This window comes from Mustela erminea, chromosome 16 (genome assembly GCF_009829155.1).
Source record: "Mustela erminea isolate mMusErm1 chromosome 16, mMusErm1.Pri, whole genome shotgun sequence".
In the NCBI taxonomy this organism is placed as follows: domain Eukaryota; kingdom Metazoa; phylum Chordata; class Mammalia; order Carnivora; family Mustelidae; genus Mustela; species Mustela erminea.
The window spans coordinates 21261034-21282436 of NC_045629.1; the positions used below are offsets into that span (position 1 = coordinate 21261034).

Genomic DNA, 21403 nt, shown 5'->3' on the forward strand with positions numbered 1-21403 from the left:
GAAATCCCCGCATGGTAAGAAAGGTATTGGCTAAGCTTGAGGATCTCCTGCAGTGTCTAAAGGGAACATTTTTAAGTGGAATAGAGTGGTAGCATCTGGTGTATATCTACAAATATATAAGCACAAAGACATGTGGATTGTAATCTACATAGTTATATGTGAATCACGAATTCCAATTTGGAACCGAGGGCTGGCTCACTATTTCACCCCTTCTTCCTGACAAAAGTTGAAGTACAACCTTTGGGTGTGTACACTTTGGGAGTCTTCAGCTGGGTTCTCAGCTTCTAGTTGCGCGTTGACTTGCTCCAGGCCAACCCAGACATTCTAAAGGAAAGCAACCTCATTTTAGCGGCCAGTCCTCAGACCCATGCGCCTTCTCATAACTCTGCCTTTTCTCGGATTCTGAGCTCGTGGGCGCAGAGCACGAGGTGCCCGAGGACAAGTTCACAGGGGGCGCCGGGGACGACCCTTTTTCCAACAGCATTTGTAGCTGCCAAGAATAGCCAACAAGCACCAGATTTATGAGCACTTTGAAAGAAGCACCTTCACCATTGGCTTTTTGAGCGGCGCTGTCGCTAGGGAGCGGCGGGCTGGGCGAGCACAGCCCCGGGAGAAGCCCAGGCTGTTTGTTCCCGTAACCCGGGAGAGGGGACGCACACAGTCGGGCGCGCGGACACACACGCAAGCGCACGCACGCTCGCGGCGAGTTCGAGCCCCGCCGCCCCCTGACCGCCCGAGGGCGTCCCCCGCGCCGCGCCTGGCGGAGCAGCACCCGCCTCCTGGTTCCTGCTGCTGCCGCCCAGAGGAGAGAGGAACCTGCAACCTCTGCCTCGAATTTCCCCCGGCGCGGCGGGCTGCGGAGAGCGGCGGAGGTGGGCGTGGGGAGGGGAACGCGATGAATGAGTTCTCCCCTCGTCTCGGAGTTGACTGAGTTGGCGGCGCCGCGCCCGGGCTTCCGGCTCTCGGCGCCCCAAGCTCTCGCGGCTCCCGGGGCTGTAGCCCACGCCCGCGGCCCGGGCTCTGCCCGCCGCGTCTGGGGAGCCGAGGCTCCCGAGCTCCTGTCCCGGCTCCAGTCCGGGGGAAAAAGGAGGGCTGTCCCCTGGCTGAGGCGCACGGCCGCGCGATTTTCCCGCACTCTCCCCGGCCCCATCTGTGTCTCCATGGCGTCTCATCAGCAATCACGGATCCAGGCTTACCTGGAGAAGAACAAGATAGGTCCCCTGTTTGAGGTAAGGCGCTGTGGATGAGGGCGGTCCCGTTTGTGTTTGGGGGAAGGGGTTCAGAACACCCAGAGGAAGGAGGGGTAGTGAAAAAATGCGCGGGAGGAGGCGGCCGTGTGGCATTCGCTTTGGCCAGTCCAGGTGTCCTGGAACGCGGCCGAGCGGGTACCTCGCTGGTTACTTGGGCGCAGACAGGTGAGCTGGAGAGGGCCAAGCCTTAGTCTGGCAGGGGAAGTTTGAGCGGTTTGAATGTCCTGCATCTCGCAGCCTCATGCACAGGACCCGGGACAGGCTGAGACGGATAGATGCACACACTTAGGTCTTACACATGCACACTTTCTTCCTGGAATTTACACTGTATTGCGTGTTGGATTTTTTTTTTTTTTTTTTGAATGTGGTCAGTAGTAGAACCCAGAAAGCTGGAGTTGCTTAGCAATGGAAAGGAATATGGTTAACTGGGAGAAAACTGAACTGGTAAAGAGTAGGCTTCGGTAGGTGCTGGCGCGTTGAATGAAATTGTCAAACTGAGACGCTGACATCGATTGTCTGGATGAAAGGAGTCTTTGCATTGCAGACCCTACATGTGTTAGGGAGAGAAAGGGGCGGAGAAAGATTCAGGAAAAGCATACACGAATTTATGAGAGAAGACGTGTAGCTCTGAGCTGCTTCCTCTCGCCATCAAAGAATTGATGACAGAAATACAGTAGGAGAAAGGGAGAGCGGGACGACGTGAGAAAAAGGACAGGAGACTGAACCCGGAGCTGGCAAAGCGTCCCGCGGATAGCCAGGGCGCTGGGCAGATGCCGGTGCCCGCGGGGAGGGACGCCCACTCTCCTTTCCCATTCCAGTTCAGCAGTCCAGCTGGGCACTAATAGGAGACGATAGGACGTGGGAGGGTCAAGATCCCCCCTACCCCGCAAAAAAAGCAGTTGTGCTTGTTATTGGGGGGTTATGTGTCCGCGGCGTCGGAATAAGGCTGGAACGCTCAAGGGGCAGAGATAGAGAACCGAGCTGTTTTCCTAGTACTGAAAAGAGGAATAACTGCAGAGAAAAAAAATAAGGCGAAATTAATGCCGTAGTAGAAAAGGGAGAGGCGAAGAGGGATGTGATCAAAAATGGGAAGGATGGGTTTCAGATAACTAAGATTTGCAAGATATTTGAGTTTTTCTGCCCAACTTTAAGTTAATGTTGTACTATCTAGAGAGATACGGCCATTGTTTCAACTGAAGCTCATTGTTGTATAGAGTCATAAAGTCCAGTAATGCATACCTTGAGTCTTCTTTCAGCCCAAAGTGTTACCAGAGGAAGTCTATATATAAAAGCAATGTAGAATTGCTGGCGCGACTAGATTGTTTTCTTTAGTCTAATGATTAGAGACTATACATAATTCTATCTATTAAAAGCTGAAGCATAATAACATTTTGTGACACAGTGTATTCATTGTGTCAAAAGAAACATTAAAAGAAATACTTTGAGATTGTGTCTACTCCCCTAGAATATAAAGTACAATTTACCAGGGAGAACAAGGCAATTCTTTTAATAGATTTATTAACTTATTTTAAAATTCCTGAGACTCCCTTCAAGTGATAATGATAGAGTTGGGCATATATGTAAACTTTCTACATAACTAGGAAATAAATCCAACTTGATTTTTATCAAGTGCTCATTTAAAAAAAAAACTAGCTCACTTGATAATTCTGCATTGATGAATTTTAAATTATGGCAGAATTGTCTTATAAAATCATATGACCTCCTCACCAAAAATCAAACAATGACAAAATTATATGCTGTGTATTTTATTGATTTTTGTAGGGGAAACATATTACTTACATCCCCATGAGCTTGGGTTGCAGTGATGAGTAGTTAATTTTTGAGGATTGAGATGCGCTTTAAATAATTGAAGGGAGAAAATAGGTACCTTCTGCTAAAAGCAGGTTCATATACAACAATTTTGATCATAAGAGAGCTAGGTTTTGAATAGAATTCTACATACTTCACAAAATTAGAAAATATCATTAACTTGTAGCCCCTCTTTCCTCATGCTAGAAAACCAGTGAAACTAATGTAAAATGGATATTGTTGTTCTGGCATTCTCCTCAAAGCTCCCAGGACTTTGGTCAATGGTTCTCATAAGAACTACTTTAGGAGATCGATCAAGGAGCATCCCAGAAACATGAATTTAGTAAGAAGTGGCAAAAATGATCATTACATATTTAAATCCTGGACTACATTTTAAGAAACAATATATAAATTAAAATCTCTTACCTATCCCAGATTGAAATAGGTAACTCCCAAGTTTTATTATCTGTTCTGTATTGTTATTTTGTGTGTGTGTGAGTGTGCTGGGGCATTGGAGTTGGGGACAGCAGCTTACTTTAGTTTTGAAAATATACAAGACCTGGTAATATGTTCCCTTTACAGATTTTGTAAGGTAGGAAGGTTTTGTGAAAACTTTCTGGAGTAAGGCGCTTTAAAGAGATCACATGAATATTGTTTAAAACAAAAAGTAAAGATAACATATACTGGTTGAGAATACCTGGATCCTGCTGCTTTTACCTATACAGCTTAATTACTTAATTTAGTTACTTGGTTTATTTCTTAGATTATTTCCTTTTTTATAACATTTTATCATGTGAGAAGCTTATAAAACTGTACACAGTGCTGTATTTCAAAAACTACTCTAGATGAAAATTTATCTTGTTTCCAGGTGATTTAAGAGTATAAATTTATATTGCTTTTAAGTGATTTAACATGCTTTGAGACATTAAAAACCATGCCTAGAAATCATTGCATTAGAGTCTTGAGTAATGATATTTTAATTATATAATATAAAGATGTAAGGTGTACAAGGTAATAATGACTTATACTCTATAACCTCTTTGAAATTTTTGTAAAATGGAATACTTTTAGTATTCTCATTGGCTTATTCAGGATGGGTGAGTAGTGAAGAGCCGAGGCATCAATCTATAAGGAATGCTTGGCATCACTTTAATAAATTAGAACTGTAATCCTATTTAATATAGATTTCCACATGTAATGACTTACTTAATTAGCAAGATGTGAAATGGTTTGTCTTCCACCAAAGTACTGTATTTTGTAGCACATATAGGCAAGATTCATGGTGCAAACACAAGACTTATCTCAGCCAACCACTTAATAGTTGAAGGACCTGACAGTCAAAAATTCTTAGACTGAATAATTAACTGGCATATATCCATTTATGGGAATCAAGTGATCTATTTTATCTATATTGTAAGCAGTTTAACTTCATTCCCAAGGAATTATATGATGTGCAACACTACAATAAGTTCCTTATTTTCAACATAGAGAAGTATATACTTTTCAGTTTCTCCCATTTCCATGAAAGAAACAGAATAATTATTTGAATAATATTTGTTAGAAGGGTGTTAAGGCAGTCATATATCCTGGTTTAGAAATGATTACATCTACAAGAGAGTGAAATCCTAAACTATTAAAAGGAAGGATAATGGAGTCCCCATTAAATCTCAGAGAGTATTAGATCTCTGTGTATTGGAGATGTGGCAAACCAAATTCACTACATTTCTCCAAATGTAGTCTGACCCACTCCAAGTAGAATGCAACCACTTTATCACCTGTTTACTTCACAGTACCTCTACTCACATGGGCTAAATTCATGTTAACCAGTTTGACATATATGTTACGAGGTGAAATCATGTCAGACAGGTGGTCAACCATCAGCCTGCTTCATTCATACACCGACTACTGCGCAGCTTGTTTTTCTCTGGTACCCTGCCCCACACTTTCTAGCCACATCTGCAACCTTGAATTCCAGTTGGCCTGAAGATTACCAGGGAGTGGCCTGGCAGGATCAGAACATTTGTTACATATGAAGTAGGGGGCTATTGAGAGAATAAGTAAATATATTGAAAATAATGCAAGCCAGCTCTCTTGCTATTAAAAATGGGAGTCATAAATATAAAAAGGAAAACATGTAGAATGAACTCTGTGGTGTTCGATTGAAATTGGAGGTATTGGTGTATCTCATGGCTTTATGAATAGAAATAGATATAAATGTAATAGAAATAAGTATAGATTTATAGGTATTAACATATACATAAGTAGATATATGGTTGCCTGGGAATAGCAACACTTCAATAGCAATGAGCACACCTAGTGACCACGTTTTACATATCACTCAACATTAGGTAGAGACAGGTATCCTTGGAGAAATGGTTGGTTCTAGACTTGGGTCTGGGAAAGTACAAGATGAACCTGTACCATATTATGTCAAGAACTAAGGAGGTTGTCTAAGAATTATAGGACTATGTCAAAAGCTTGAAGTGGGTCCATTAACTAAATCTGGGACAACTTGAGACTCAAAGTATGAGAGTAACATTTTGTCTTACTTATAAAATAGGACTATTTTATTACACTACAATATAATGGGATACATGAATATATTCAACTTATGGGGAGAAGAGAAAGCTTTATCTTATAGTAGAATACCAATTAATAAGAGTAGAATGGGAGATGGAATTAGAAAATCACTGTTTGGCAAGTATTTAGCAATAATTCCAGCAAGAAACATTAATTGTTGCCAAAAATAATAGGTACAAGTTGGAGGAAGAATGAGATGTTTATCTAATCTCTAGTATCTTTCCACATAGTAGTTGTTTATAATTACAAAGGGAAAAGAAAGCTGGTTGACAATACTTAACTCAAATGAAGGGAAAAACCAATAATGTGTGCCTCCAATGGATACAATTAAAACAACATGATTTTGCTTCTTCAATATTTCTGCCAATCATGCATGACTTGAACTGAATAATGAGAAAATATTTGATAAACCTGATAGGGAAATTCTGCTTTTCTCATATCGTCGAAGATGTTAAGGTCTTGCAGGTTAAGGGAAGTTTCAGACTGATGGGACAAGTGCAAAATATAGTCCTAGAACTGATACTTTCACTCAGAAGGACATTCTTGAGAAAGTTTTGCAAAAGATGAATGCGGCCTTTAGGTGAAGGAGGGTATGTGGAGTTATTTGTGCGTTTCATACACCTTTTCTGTAAGTGTAACATTATTTCAAAGTAAAAAAAAATATTAAAAATAAAAATAAAGAAGAACATCTAGGAAATAAATACATATAGTTCACCCATTGGGTTTTCCTTAGACATCAAACAATGAATTTTGTTAAGAATTATATCAGTGGTTTATACATGAAAATCAATAAAGTAACAACCTATAATTTTGAGGAAAGAAAATTTACAATTCTGGTCAACTAAGCCTATGGATTTTCCTCTTTTTCCTCCAAAATTTCATTGAAATATCCACAAAAATCTTAAAAAAAATAAATGCACAAGAATACTGGAACATAAGGAAGGGTACTGAGGCAGAGAGACAGTTTCTCCTTTTTTTATAACAGAATCTCTTTGTTATGAATAGTGATATCTCCTTTGCACCTATATATGGTGAAGTGGCATGGAGTCAATGATAAGTAGTGGAAATGTTTGGAATTCCTTAGACTTATTTAGGACGTGCTCTTCATATGCCCTTCCTCCTTCTTGTTGTCTGGAATGCCCCTTGTAATTCCTCCTTTGTACCTTTCCTTACTCCCTCCAACTCCCCAGGGAACAACTGGTTCCTTTCTGTCACTATAGAATAGTTTTCTTTTTCTAGAGTTTTGTATAAATGAAACCATACACTATGTACTTTTTGGGGGGACATACCTTCTTTCACTCAACATAATCATTTTACATCCATGTTGTATCATGTATCAGTAGTTTATTTCTTTTAATTGCTGAGTAGTATTCTGTATGGATGTATTTGTTTGTTTTTCTTGGATAAATGCCTGGATTGGCTGGACCACATGGTAAGTGTAGGTTTAATTTTTAGGACATTAGCCACCAATTTTGAAAAGTGTATGAACAATTTTACATTCCTATAAACATTGTATGAGAGTTCCAGTTGTTCCCTGTTCTCACCAAAAGTTGGTAGCATCTGTCTTTGTAATAGTAGTCATTCTAATAGATTTGTGTGATCTCTCATTGTGGTTTTATTTTACATTTACACTGTGGCCCCACCATTAACCCTACCATGTGAGACCAGTGTCAGTGGGGGCCATCTGGGAAGCCTGGCTTCTCTTACCCCTGGCAATAATGAGATATACCTCTCCTTCTCCACTGGGGCCATGTCAGAGGAGGCCTAGAAAAGGCGCCATTGCTGAATGGTAATGAGGCCACTCCTCCAATGAAATCCATGCTAAGATACATTATAATTAAACTTCTGGAAAAAAAAAAAAGACAAGATTTATCTTGAAAGCAGCAAGAGAAATGAAATACCATACCTCTACAGGAAAAACAATTTGACAGCAGATTCTCATCAAACTGTAGATATCAGGAGGCAGTAGTACAACATTTTTTTAGATGCTAAAATAGGAACCTAGAGTTCTGTACTCAGAGAAAATATCCTTTAGAAATGAAGGGGATGTCATAATTTGACTATTGTGGACATTGGTGTACCATAAGAGACACTGAACTCTAAGAAACAAACGGAAGGTTTTGGAGTTCTGGGAAGTGGGGAGGGGGGTGGGAATGAGGTAATTGGGTGATGGGCATTAAGGAGGGCACTTGATGTAATGAACACTGGGTGTTATATGCAACCGATGAATCACTATATTCTACCTCTGAGGGGAAAAAAAGAAGGAAGATCAAGAGAATTTGTCACCAGCAGGTCTACCCTAAAAGTATGGCTAAAGGAGATCTCTTCAACAGAGAGAAAATTATAAAAGAAAAAGTTTAGAACGTTAGGAAGGAAGAAAGAACATGGAAAGAGCAAATATGACTAAATATAACATATTTTTCTTCTCAAATTTTCTAAATTATGTTTGGTGGTTGAAGCAAAAATTATTAACAGTGTCAGATGTGGTTCTGTAGAGGAGTATTTAAGACAGTTGTATTATAAGCAAGAAAGAGGAAAGAGGAACAAAGGAGGTAAGATTTCTATAGTTCACTTATATTGGTAAAACAGTACCTGTGGATAAGTAGTATATATATAATGTCATACCTAGAGCAATCACTAGAAAAGCTATACAAAAAGATGCTCTCAAAACCTCTAGTAATTTGGGGTGCCTGGGTGGCTCAGAGGGTTACGCCTCTGCCTTTGTCTCAGGTCATGATCTCAGGCTCTCTGCTCAGCAGGGAGTCTGTTTTCTCCTCTCTCTCTGCCTGCTTCTATGCCTACTTGTGAGCTCTCTCTCCGTGTGTCAAATAAATAAATAAAATCTTTAAAAAAAAAAACCTGTAGTAATTGGTAGATTAAAAAAAAAAAGATTTTATTTATTTGAGACAGAGAGAGCATGAGCAGGGGGGAGGAGCAGCGGGAGAGGGCAAAGCAGACTCCCGGCTGAGCAGGTAGCCCTACATGGGACTCCATCCCAGAATTCTGGTATCATGACCTGAGCCAAAGACAGATGCTTAACCAGCTGAGCCACAGGTGCCCTCGAAACTGTAGTAAGTTAAAATGGAGTTCTGAAATGTGTCCAAATAACTCACAGGAATAGGAAAAAGAAAAACAAAACAAAGAACAGAAAACAAAAAATAACATGGCAGACGTTAGCCCTAATATGTCAAAATGAAATTAAATGCAAAAGGACTAAGTATACCAATTAAAAGACAGAGATTGCCAGAGTGGATAAAAAACATGATTCAACCATATGCTGTGTTTAAGAAACTTACTTAAAATACAAAGATATAAACAGGCTAAAAGGAAAAGTGTAGAAAAAATATGCAAACATCAAAAGAAAGGAGGAGTGGTTATTTTAATACCAGATAAGTAGACTTCAGAGGATAGAAAAATACCAGAGATCAGAACTATCATTATATAGTAATATAAGAGTCAACCCACCAAGAAAAATAGCAGTCCTTAGTGTTAATAAACATTTGTAGACCATTCTATGTAGACTTAGTCAACTAAGTCCTAGTCAACATTTGTAGACCATTCTATGCAACAACTACAGAATACACGTTTTTTTTCTAAGTGGCATGGAATGTGTACAAAGACAGACCATTCCTTGAACCACAAAGCAAATCTCAGTTGAAATCATACAACGTATCTTTCCATCACAATGGACTAAAACTATAAGTAACAGAAACAGGAAAATTTCTAATACACTGTGAAAATATACATCATACTTCTAAATAATAATGTCAAAGAAGAAATCTCGGCGGCATCTCTATGGCTCAGTTGGTTAAGCATCTGCCTTCAGCTCAGGTTGTAATCCCAGGGTCCTGAAATTTAGTCCCCTTCCGGCTCCTTGCTCAGCAGAGAGCCTGCTTCTCCCTCTCCCTATGCTACTCCCCCTGCTTGTACTCTCTCTCGCTTTCTCTCTCTCTGACAAATAAATAAATAAATAAATAAATCTTAAAAGAAGAAATATCAGGAAAATATAAATCCAACAAACAACTAAAAGGAAGATACAATGTATCAAAATTTGTGGAACACAGCTCAAGCAGTGCTGAGAAAGAATTTTATAGGCTAGCATGCCTACATTTAAAAAGTAGACTGATGTGATTGGTTGGAACCAGGAGCTTGCTTTTTCTGTCACTCCTCTGGGTTCTTCCTCTTATAGAGGACAATCTATCCAGCTAGACAGAGAGCTCTTCTACAGTGAAGGAGGTGTGAATATCAATAATCTGCTGACAAGAGGTGTTTGTTGTATATCATGTTTGGTATTGAAAGTAGATCTTTAGGGGTGCCTGCGTGGCTCAGTGGGTTAAAGCCTCTGCCTTCAGCTCAGGTCATGATCCCAGAGTCCTGGGATCGAGCCCGGCATCGGGCTCTCTGCTCATCAGGGAGCCTGCTTCTTCCTCTCTCTGCCTACCTCGTTGCCTACTTGTGATCTCTGTCAAATAAATAAATAAAATCCTAAAAAAAAAAAAAAAGGAAGTAGATCTTTAGTTCTTGAAGGTAGGAAATGAGTGTCTTGCCTCATTCTTTATTGTGCATCTACTGTAGTATCTAGTGGAACACAGACTATAACGCAAGGCTTAATTGATATCTGTTGAAATAAACAAAACATTGACTTGTTTATTCTTTTTCCTTCTATGGAGAAAAGTACATTGAAGACATAACCAGCTAGCAAAGAGCATCTTCATATTTATTCCTTTAAGACCTAGAGAAAATATTCCTCATCACATTAATTACCCTTTATATACGGTGAATAACTTAATTATGTACTTAACTACCTAATTCATTTTCAGTCATATTTTTCCCTTTTTAATATCTGCTTTCAAGGGAGGATCTGATAAATTAATTCACACCATCGTGCAAGGCTTAATGCATACCTCTCAAGTGCTTAATGCATACCTCTCAAGTGCATTTGCATGAGGAAGCCACATGACACAGTTAAATGGGATGAAGAAGGTGATCTTTGGAAATATCTCACACTTAGCATTTACTCTCTGCTTGACCCTGAGCCCTTTACTTGCTGATCTCTGTGAACATCAGTATCCTCATCTGCAAAATAATACCCAAGAAGGACTTTATGAGGAATACATAAGATAAAACCGGGTCTAAAGAACGCAGGCCAGTAGCTGGCACTTGATGTACACCTGGTAAATTTTGGCTGCTGTCACGTTAGATGCTGCTACTTCTCTTTTCTATTAATATTGATAACTCAATGACAGGCCATGTGGAGAGATGCTTTGCTTTTGAAGGATGACTTTCTAGTACCCTAAAATTAGAACTAATTCAAAGTATGCATCTGCGTTTTTATATTGTAGCTCTGGCATCTCTGAAAAAGTATTGTGGCACAGGTAGGAAGGAGAGTAGCACTTGGCCAAACAAAGTGTGTGTGTTTATGTGTGTGTGTTCTTTGCTCAGCAGTGGGGGAAAGTCTTGCTTATTGGCTGTATCACAAAAATATACTTTCACTAAATTTGGAGACATTATATGTAGTTAGAAAACAACCCTGAATATATATTCTTGTCTCGGACAGGAAAGCTAGGTCACCCTCAATTAAAATAGCACACACAGACCCTGCCTCCCCATCACTCTCTGTAGCATGATTTTCTTTCTTTCTTTCTTTCTTTCTTCTTTCTTTCTTTCTTTCTTTCTTTCTTTCTTTCAATATCCCTTATTGTCATTTGATATTGTTTTATTGGATTATTCCTTTTATTTCAGTTTATATTCTGTGGATCCCACTAGAATATAAGCTTCTTATGGGAAGATATTTTGTCAATCTTTTTAGTTGCTTATATCTTCATGCCTAGAAAATGTCTGGTACATAATAGGTGTTCTACCAAATCATTGTCAAATACATTTATGAGTAAAAAAAAAAAAAATCAGGACCAACCTATTAAATTTGAAAAGTGTGGTTTGGGTATGAATAATCATTTGCCACTAGCAGTCTTGGACGATCTCAGCAGTTTATGGGAGATTTCACTTTCTTGAAAATTCATTATGACTTTGTTATCTTTTCAACAGCTATTAAATTCTTTGGTGCATGATATTTGGAACTTCATTTACATTCATTTGGTCCATTTATTAGGTGCTGTATTATGTACTGAGAAACATAAATTCAAATAAAACATATCCTCTCTTCAAAAACCTGTGTATTTAGAAAAGACTGGTAATACTTGGGGGCACTCTCAACTATTATATTCTGGTAATTTTACAAAAGCCCCCCTTGGTATTCTGTTTATGTGCTTGGTCCATTTTCATATTCATCAACACATTCCATCATTATACTCATAGAAATAAGAATTTCATATTTGAAATTCATATTTTGAGATTGTTGTTCAAGAAATTTGCCAGAGAATCAAGTATATAAATTAAATAAGGTAAAAGGTAGAAATGTTAAATAGAGTAGTTTCTGTTATCTTTGTTCTTAGAAGTTCTTAACAACACTGAGACATCTAAACATGAATTATTAAAAATATCTAAAGGATCTAATGGTTGGGTAATGTTCTACATGAAACACACTGAGTTTAAGGTTGTAAGTTGTTCCTTTAACATGAGAAAGAGAACTTTTATTTTTTTTTGAAGTATAGCTTGGAGCATAAAGGAGTGTTTAAATCTGGTTGTTTCTTCACTTTCTGAACATGATCTAAATTCAAAGCGACTAGCTATATTGAACTGAGAATACATTTGATTTGTCTGTACGTCAAAATAATATATCTATTTGTATGAAGTGAATTTTATTGCGTAAGATTAATTGTAGCTGTGTGCTTTTGAGATATTTTTATTTTTATGCTATTGTACTCCTATGAACTCTCTCCAGAGGATCTGGTATGTTTTGGATATTTCATTTTTTCCTGTTGTATTTTTTGTTTACAATGTATAATAATCCTCTTAGTATTATATAAAATGATAATTAAGACTAGCTATAGTTTATTAAGTGCAGAATATTATTCTATTCTGACTGAAAATAATTATTGAAACATTTCTCATTATCTTTCCTCTTAGTGGTATAGCAATGATATGAAAAACAACACTCTTAAAATATAGAGATGACAGTCTACTACTCACAAAATTGTTTTAAATCTAACCCTTTCCTAACTTTCAGTTAGGATATTGAGGTCTGTGCACAATGGGCACCATTCATTGCTACAGTCTATGGATTGATAGGGAATCTAAGAGATCAGTAGTCACCAGGTTTATCAATAGTTCAATTCTGAGAAATAATATCTAGTGAATAATTCATGAAGGTCATACACATTAAGTTCTCAAGTTTTTAGCAATCATATTTTTGGATAAAGTTGGTTGAGCAGTGACTTGGTCACCCATTCAGCATTAGGATGACCCTCTAAAGAACACTTTTCCCTGAGTTATGCAGTGGAGAGATTTAAGAAGCCTTCATTGAGAGTCCTAAGAACCAAGCCATGAAAATAAAATTTTGTCATCTTCTAAAAGATGTTGTGGAGGGCATGTTCATTGCATTAGGCAGCATCCTCTTATGAGACCTATTGTTCAGTTTCATAATGTCAAAAAGATAGTGTTCGTACCTCACACCTGTCAGAATGGCTAAAATAAAAAACACAAGAAACAACAAGTATTGGCCAGGATGCTGAGAAAAAGGAACCCTCATGCACTGTTGGTGGGAATGCAAGCTGGTGCAGCCACTGTGGAAAACAGTATGGAGGCTCCTTGAAAAATTAAAAATAAACTGATGGTTACTAGAGGGGAAGTGGGTGGGGAATGGGTGAAATCGGTGAAGAGGATCAAGGGTACACTTACCATGATGAGCACTAATGTACAGAATTGTTGAATCACTATGTCATATACCTGAAACTAATATGACACTGTATGTTAATTATACTAGGATTAAAGTAAAAGATAAATAAATTAAAAAGAAAACAAAATCATATACAAATATTTTGAAGTGTTTAATTTTTAGTATTCTTTTTCTTTCTTTTTTTTTTTTGCATAGACTTCTGGAAAACTCATACCTAGTGGTAGTCAGAATTTAGTCCATTATCAGGAACGCTTTCCTTCTTTTTTAAAAAAAATATTTTATTTATTTATTTGACACAGAGAGAGAGACAGTGAGAGAGGGGATACAAGGGAAGCAGGAGAAGGAGAAGCAGGCTCCCCCCACCGAGCAGGGAGCCTGATGTGGGGTTTGATCCCAGAACCCTGGGATCATGACCTGAGCTGAAGGCAGAGGCTTAATGACTGAGTCACCCAGGCACCCCTCATTTTTCCTTCTTTTTATTGAAGTATGATTAACATACAATGTTATATTAGTTTCGTGTGTACATTATAGTGGTTCAACAATTCTGTGCACTTTTCAGTGCTCATGAAGATAAGCGTATTGATAATCTCTTTTATCTATTTCACCCCTCCCCAATTTACATTCCCACCCCTAGTATGTGAGGATTCCTTTTTCATGAGCATTTATACCTTCATTCTTTCCCCACATTTTCTACATGTTTTACTTTATCTTTTTCTCTCCACTTTTCATGTATGCTATTTGATCATAATTTATACTTCTTTGGAAAATACTTTTTCTTTCTGAAATAAGGATGAATATAAATATGTCCTATAAATCATTAAATGACCTACTCTTGGTCCAAATAATTTAGGCATATCCTAGGATATATTTGAATCTTCTGTTTCCTGTTGTTACACACGACAGCTGGCTTTCCTTCTAAAAATATTTGTTTGGCTCATTCTGGATTGTTTAGTGAGAATATATTTGCAGAATGATGTCTCTCAGGGTTAGCCTTATGAGTAGCAGAGACAAAACTGCCTAAAAGGCAAGCTTTGAGACTCAGGGCTTTTGCATGGTCTGTTTTCCCTCTTGCCTCACTCACATGGTCAACTCAGGGCTTTTGCATGGTCTGTTTTCCCTTTCGCCTCACTCACATGGTCAACTCCTCCTGCCATTCAGGGTTAAACATGTTGTCAGAGAGGCCATCGCAGACAACCCAGTCTCAACAGCTTCCCATCAGGCTCTACCCATGCCACAGTGTTTCATTCCCCTATAGTACTCATCAGGTGTGGCAGTTTCTTATTTGTTGAGTGTTTGCATTCCTCTCTTAAAAGAAACCTCCACAAGGAAAGGATTTTGGCCAGCCTTGTTCCCTGACTTATTTCCTCAATGCATGGTAGCCCATTTCCTACATTTAGCTATTCTTACTCTTCTTACTAAACATTATTTTGAAAGATTAAATAAACTTCTCTAGATGGGATATTATGGAACCATTTAAAATGTAGAAAAGATGAATTCAAGATTATATGTATGATATTATTATAACTGTGTGGCATATGCAAAAAGATAAGAATGGATAAGAATGGGATCCAGCTTTTATAGGGGTACAAAGTTAAAGGGCTGTTTTTGCTCCTACAGCCATTCTGAGTTTTCAAGCTCTCTGTGATACCTGTGCTACTGTTTTTAGCATTAAGTCATTTGTTTTAGATGATTTCGTCTTCTTGAGGCCCCCTACTAACTCCCACCTGCACACTGTATTTGCATATTAGTACTGAATTTCTTATAATGAAACCATTAGTGGGACCTATTGGCAGAGGCTGAGAGGAAAATCCCTCACTGAGCAGACAACTCAGAAGTGATGGTTAGGAGAGGCTAGGAGCAGGTAGCCTGGAAATGAGCATCAGATGGGTAGAAATGGTGTTGGGCAGGTGGAAGGAATGAGTCAGCATTTTCAAACACAACCCTACTATCATTTTTACCAACCCCTTCTTTTTTAAAGTCCTCTTTTAAGAGCTGAAAACATTGAGAATTGCATGCACATGCGCGCGCACACACACACACACACACTATTTCTCCACTCATTGTGTCCATGCTCCTTAAACAAGAATATGCATTCATGATGACAAATGCTGATAACTGTGGGCAAAATGCAAGAGTCACATAAATTAAAAGATAATCAAACCTCAGAGAATTTTCATGCTTCCAACTTCATCACTTTTAGCTCTGTGTCAAGACATCTAGGAGAGGGGCGCCTGGGTGGCTCAGTGGGTTAAAGCCTCTGCTTTCCGCTCAGGTCATGGTCTCAGGGTCCTGGGATCGAGCCCTGCATCGGGCTCTCTGCTCAGCAGGGAGCCTGCTTCCTCCTCTCTCTCTCTTTGCCTGCCTCTCTGCCGACTTGTGATCTCTGTTTGTCAAATAAGTAAATAAAATCTTTTAAAAAAAAAGACATCTAGGAGAAAGAATTCGCAGTCCTGGGCCACTGAAGATGCAAGAGTTTTGGAACACTGGATTATGGAATGAGTTCCAAATGAGGGTGGCATTCGGAGTCCTCCAAAATCTATTTAACCATACTTTTCACGCCCCACCCCCACACTGGCTTCAGTGTGAGCCAATTGGACAAACTATTGTCCAATTACTCCAGTACGTATAATGTCAAGTCTTTGCTTGGCATTCTCTCTACGTTGAGTATTTTCTTTGTTTTCCAAAATGTCTTAGACTAGGTTCCTTGGGAGACAGACTCTGGGGTAGAGATTTTCATGCAGAGGGTTGATCGTGGAGTGCTCATAGGAGAATCTTGAAGGGAGTGAAGGCTGTGGGTTTGAGTGGAGGGACAAAGTGAACTATGAGGCAGTTATAAGAAAGCCCTCAACTGATCACATAGGAAGGAACCTTCACTAAGAGAGCCTTGTAAGTGGGGAGGCCTTTAAAGGCTGTTCAGTAGAAGCATGGTGCCAGGCTTTTGTACTTCAGTGATTAGAAACACTCTTCCTTCAGAGAGAGAGTGTGACCTTGGATGAGGCAGTTGTCTTCTTGGAAGGACAATTCTGGGCAAGGCCGTAGGTGAGAGCCTCCAGCAGCTAATACTCCTGGCAGCTGGCACAATGAGTTTTTGTTTCTGAACAAAGGATCTGGGCATATTCCCCAGAACCTCCATTTTCCCATCTGATTATCAACCACTCATTAAGGGATACTTCATGTTTTATCTCTTTAATGAAATGTTTTGGACATCTCTGGCTACCCTAGATTTTCTGTTTCTGTGAACTCTTGACTTAGGGGCTGTGCCACTCACTTTAAGGGTTAATGACAATGTTATTTAACTACTTTCTGGTTTACTTTCTGGGTTTGTTTTTATAACTAGACTGTTGGCTTTTCCCCTGTAATATTCCTCCTAAGTACCTAATTTATAATTATAAGAATTTAAATACTTGTTTAATGAATAAATGCATAGAAACTGCATGGCTTGCAGAAATGAGAGATAATCTTTACTTTTTCATAAACCTGGCTAAACCTTTCCACTACTTCTAATTTTCACAAATGAAAAATATGCAGAGACCTCAAAGAAGGCTAAAAGATGATCCACAAAGTAAAAGGCATTAAAATCTCCATAGTACAGGAGTCAGTGGCTCCCCCTTTTTTGTATACGTGTAAGATGGACTGATTTGGATTTTCTGTTGTTTGTTAAGAGTCTTAAGTTATCCATGTGTGGTTAAAATATTGTGATTTTCATAAAGTAAAAATATAACTATTTTTGTGACTCCATTCAATCTAAGCAAGCCTAAGAAAGATGCAGCTAAAATAAATGGCATCCCCTTTTGTTTGTTTAATTGATTGCCTTCTCACTCACATGGGGTATACATCTGGGATTCTTAAGTGGAGGGTTTTTTTCTTGCTGGCTCATTTTGACCAAATAATGGTTATTCATAAAAAAAATATATATATAGTTTGTAGAAATTAATTCTGTATTTGATGTTTTCTTTTCACTGATACTGAGATTTTATTTAATATCCAGCAGAGTTTTCATTTGTAAAAAGTAAATGCCTTGCTGAGGTAAAAATAGGCAAATTGGTCATTTTACTCTTCTCTGGGTTAGTGAAGGTGTTACGGAATCTCTATTAGTTTACTTTCTTTTTTATTTTAATAAAATCAAAAGTGTGATTTTGGAAGATCATCCAGCTTAATGAAGTCCTGCTTCAAAAGGGCTTTAATGCCAGCCTGTGCTGAAAGTGAGGAGGTTTTACCATGGATTATTCTCTGATATTGGACCAGAAAGTGGATTTAATTATAATGAAAGAAATTTATCACTTTGATTTTAAGTGTACATGGTGAAACATGCTAAATTACCTTATTTATTCTTACTTAGAAGCTATTTGGAATTTTCCTATGTAAGGAGCCATATTGTTTGTGAAAATGACATGTTGTTTCTTTCTTTCCAGTTATCATAACTTTTATTTCCTTTTGTCTCCATATGATGATATGACTGCTGTCATTAGTGAAAAGTAGTAAAAAAATGACAGTTTTGTTTCTTTTCTGTCTTGATAGCTTTTATGTCTTTTTAAAAATCAGAGCTAAGAATTTGAATACAATGTTGAGAAGAAGTGGTAATACTTCATAATTTTTGAATGGGTCCTGATTTTAAGAGGAATGATCATAACATTAGTAGGTTTTTAATAGATACTTTATAAAGTTAGGAAGTTTCCTTCTCTTAGTAGCTTGCTAGGATTTTTGAATTAAAAACTGAGTTCACTTGGGGTACCTGGCTGGCTCAGTTGGTAGAACATATGACTCTAGATCTTGAGGTTGTGAGTTCGAGCTCCACATTGGGCATGGAGATTACTTTAAAAAAATTGAGGGGCTGCCTGCATGGCTCAGTCAATTGAGTGTGTGACTCTTGATTTCTGCTCAGGTCATGATCTCTGTGCCCTGGGATTGAGCCCCATGTTAAGCTTTGCACTCTGTGTGGAGTCTGCTTGTCCCTCTGTTCCCATCACCCCCACCCACTTGTGTTTTCCTTCTCTCTCTAAAATAAACAAACAAATCTTTAAAAAATTAAGTGCACTTAATATTTAATAGTTTTTCTTTGTCTATCGAGATGATCATATGACTTTTCTCTTTTATTCTATTAATTCGAAGAATTACTTTGTTGGATTTTTAAAATGTTAAGCCAGTTTTGCATTTCTGAAGAAATTGATTCTGATTGAAATGTATAATCCATTTTTTACATTGCTGGGTTTGGATTGCCTATATTATTTAAGACTTTTTCCCTCTACTTTTGGAAGTTTTAAACTTAATTTTGTGTGTGTGTGGTTTTCTCAGAAGTAGTAGGGTGTATGTTGAGTCATATATTTACTTTCCTAGTGAGTAGTGCAGAGACTTTCGAGGCCTGTGCCTCTTGCCACCACTTTCCCCACCTTATATATTGTTGTTCACTATTCCATTTATTTTTTTTTATTCCAACCAACAAAACAAACAGGTAACAAATACCTTAATCATTTATTCACATTTTAAGTTGTCCTCTCACATACTTAGACATCCGTGAAACCAATCTTCCAATCTTCCAATTCTGTTCTTCTCAGATCTTTGAGCCACACCATTAGCCACTGTCCATAAATCAGTGAATCCCTACTTCTGGCAATAGATCAGTTATGTGGGCAAGTAAGTGTTCTTAAAGCTTCGGAGCCTTTCTCTCTATCTTACTAGAAGACATCTTAGTGGACATAGCATGCTTTAACAGTCTACCTTTTTTTTTTTCCCCCAGCATAACAGAATTCATTGTTTTTTGCACCAGTGCTCCATGCAATACGTGTCCTCCTTAATATCCACCAATTGGCTCCCCAACCTCCCACCCCCCACCCCTTCAAAACCCTCAGATTGTTTTTCAGAGTCCATAGTCTCTCATGGTTCACCTCCCCTTCCAATTTCCCTCAACTCCCTTCTCCTCTCCATCTCCCTATGTCCTCCATGATATTTGTTATGCTCCACAAATAAGTGAAACCATATGATAATTGACTCTCTCTGCTTGACTTATTTCACTCAGTGTAATCTCTTCCAGTCCTGTCCATGTTGCTACAAAAGTTGGGTATTCATCCTTTCTGATGGAGGCATAATACTCCATAGTGTATATGGACCACATCTTCCTTATCCATTCATCCGTTGAAGGGCATCTTGGTTCTTTCCGCAGTTTGGTGACCGTGGCCATTGCTGCTATAAACACTGGGGTACAGATGGCCCTTCTTTTCACTACATCTATATCTTTGGGGTAAATACCCAGTAGTGCTATTGCAGGTCATAGGGAAGCTCTATTTTTTAATTTCTTGAGGAATCTCCACACTGTTCTCCAAAGTGGCTGCACCAACTTGCATTCCCACCAACAGTGTAAGAGGGTTCCCCTTTCTCCACATCCTCTCCAACACATGTTGTTTCCTGTCTTGCTAATTTTGGCCATTCTAAGTGGTGTAAGGTGGTATCTCAATATGGTTTTAATTTGAATCTCCCTGATGGCTAGTGATGATGAACATTTTTTCATGTGTCTGATAGCCATTTGTATGTCTTCATTGGAGAAGTGTCTGTTCATATCTTCTGCGCATATTTTGATATGATTATCTGTTTTGTGTGTGTTGAGTTTGAGAAGTTCTTTATAGATCCTGGATATCAACCTTTTGTCTGTACAGTCATTTGCACATATCTTTTCCCATTCCGTGGGTTGCCTCTTTTTAACAGTCTACCTTGATCTTTATGCCAGTGTATTATGCAGGTCTGAATCAGTTTCAAATTTTGTTTTGTTTTGGTTTTGTTTGTTTTCCTCTTTTTCCTAGTCATGGGTCATAATGAACTCCCCATAAAGATGTATATACAGATTGAGGGAAAGGAGGCAATGTATCAGAAGTATGTATTTAAGGAGTCTGAGCCATCTGCCAATGTAACTTACCATACTCTGGGTTTCTGCTGTACATATCCAATCTTATGGCTTGGTAGCCCAAAAATACCCAGTTCATAATGGACATTTCAGGTCTCATGGCCAATTCATGTCCAATAGGCAGGTGTTCTTCTGAAACATATCTAGAGGTATATTTCAGAAGGAAACTGGTTGTCTGGAGAAGCACACAGGACTTTACTAAAAATATCTTGGGGCCCGAGTGTATTCTCCTGTGCGGGCTTGCTAGGCACTCAGTGCAGTATCCCACTTGGTCCAGGCACTTGAGTATTCTTGGATCTCCTTCAACATAAGGATTTAGTGCTAGAACGGCATGTACTGTGGCTGGATCTACTGCAGAGTCTGGCCTTGCTCTGGACCCCAGTAAGAAACAGCAGCCTAATGGGCTAATCAGCATATTCAAGTATTCATGATATCAAAGGCATGCCCCTTTGTTGTGGGTGGTGGTGTGGGCACAGCAACTTTGGAGGGGTAATCTTGCAGGATTAATGGCCTTCAGAGATTTCACCAACTTGGTACATCCCTAGATTTTCGTGAGGCCAGAATCTCCATTCTGGTAACTCAAGTCAGGTTTTAGCCTACCAGATCTAGTTTTTATTTTTTTTTTTTCTATTTATATAGATTGAGTAATATTCTGTAGGCTGCCCATCTGTTCTAATTCTAGGGACACCATGATTAATTATTAGACAATATGAAAGACTACTGCTGGTCAGAACATTTTGCGTAACATTTGGTTCTTGTTGCTCATTGTGATAAATATGTCCATCCTGTCTATGGAAGTTAAGCAGTGGTGTCTGACCTTTGTTACTCTGGAAGCCATCATTTCAGTTGAAGGGAGAGCCTGTCTCAGTGGCATTGTTTTCCCTCTCATCCCTGGCCTTCAGAAGACAGTAACCACAGGGCTTTTCAAGGATATACTCTCGCTCTTCTCCCTAATGTGTTTCTTAATGTTTTAATGAAGTGAATTTTGTCATCCCTGTGTAGATTCAAAGGTGAGTGAATGTGCAGTTTTCACATAATAAATTTGCTCCACTGTTCTTATCTTTCTAAACATTTGGA

General features: G+C 38.6%; 1 protein-coding gene across 1 annotated transcript in view; it reads left to right on the top strand.

Annotated features, from left to right (window-relative positions):
* The first annotated feature begins 563 nt into the window (after nucleotides 1–563).
* Nucleotides 564–21403, top strand: part of C16H8orf34 (chromosome 16 C8orf34 homolog) — a 386725-nt gene continuing 365885 nt past the window's right edge. The window contains exon 1 of the mRNA XM_032316157.1: nucleotides 564–1229. Within this exon, the coding sequence (XP_032172048.1) occupies nucleotides 900–1229 (330 nt within the window). The 5' untranslated portion in view covers nucleotides 564–899. The remainder of the gene's footprint in view (nucleotides 1230–21403) is intronic.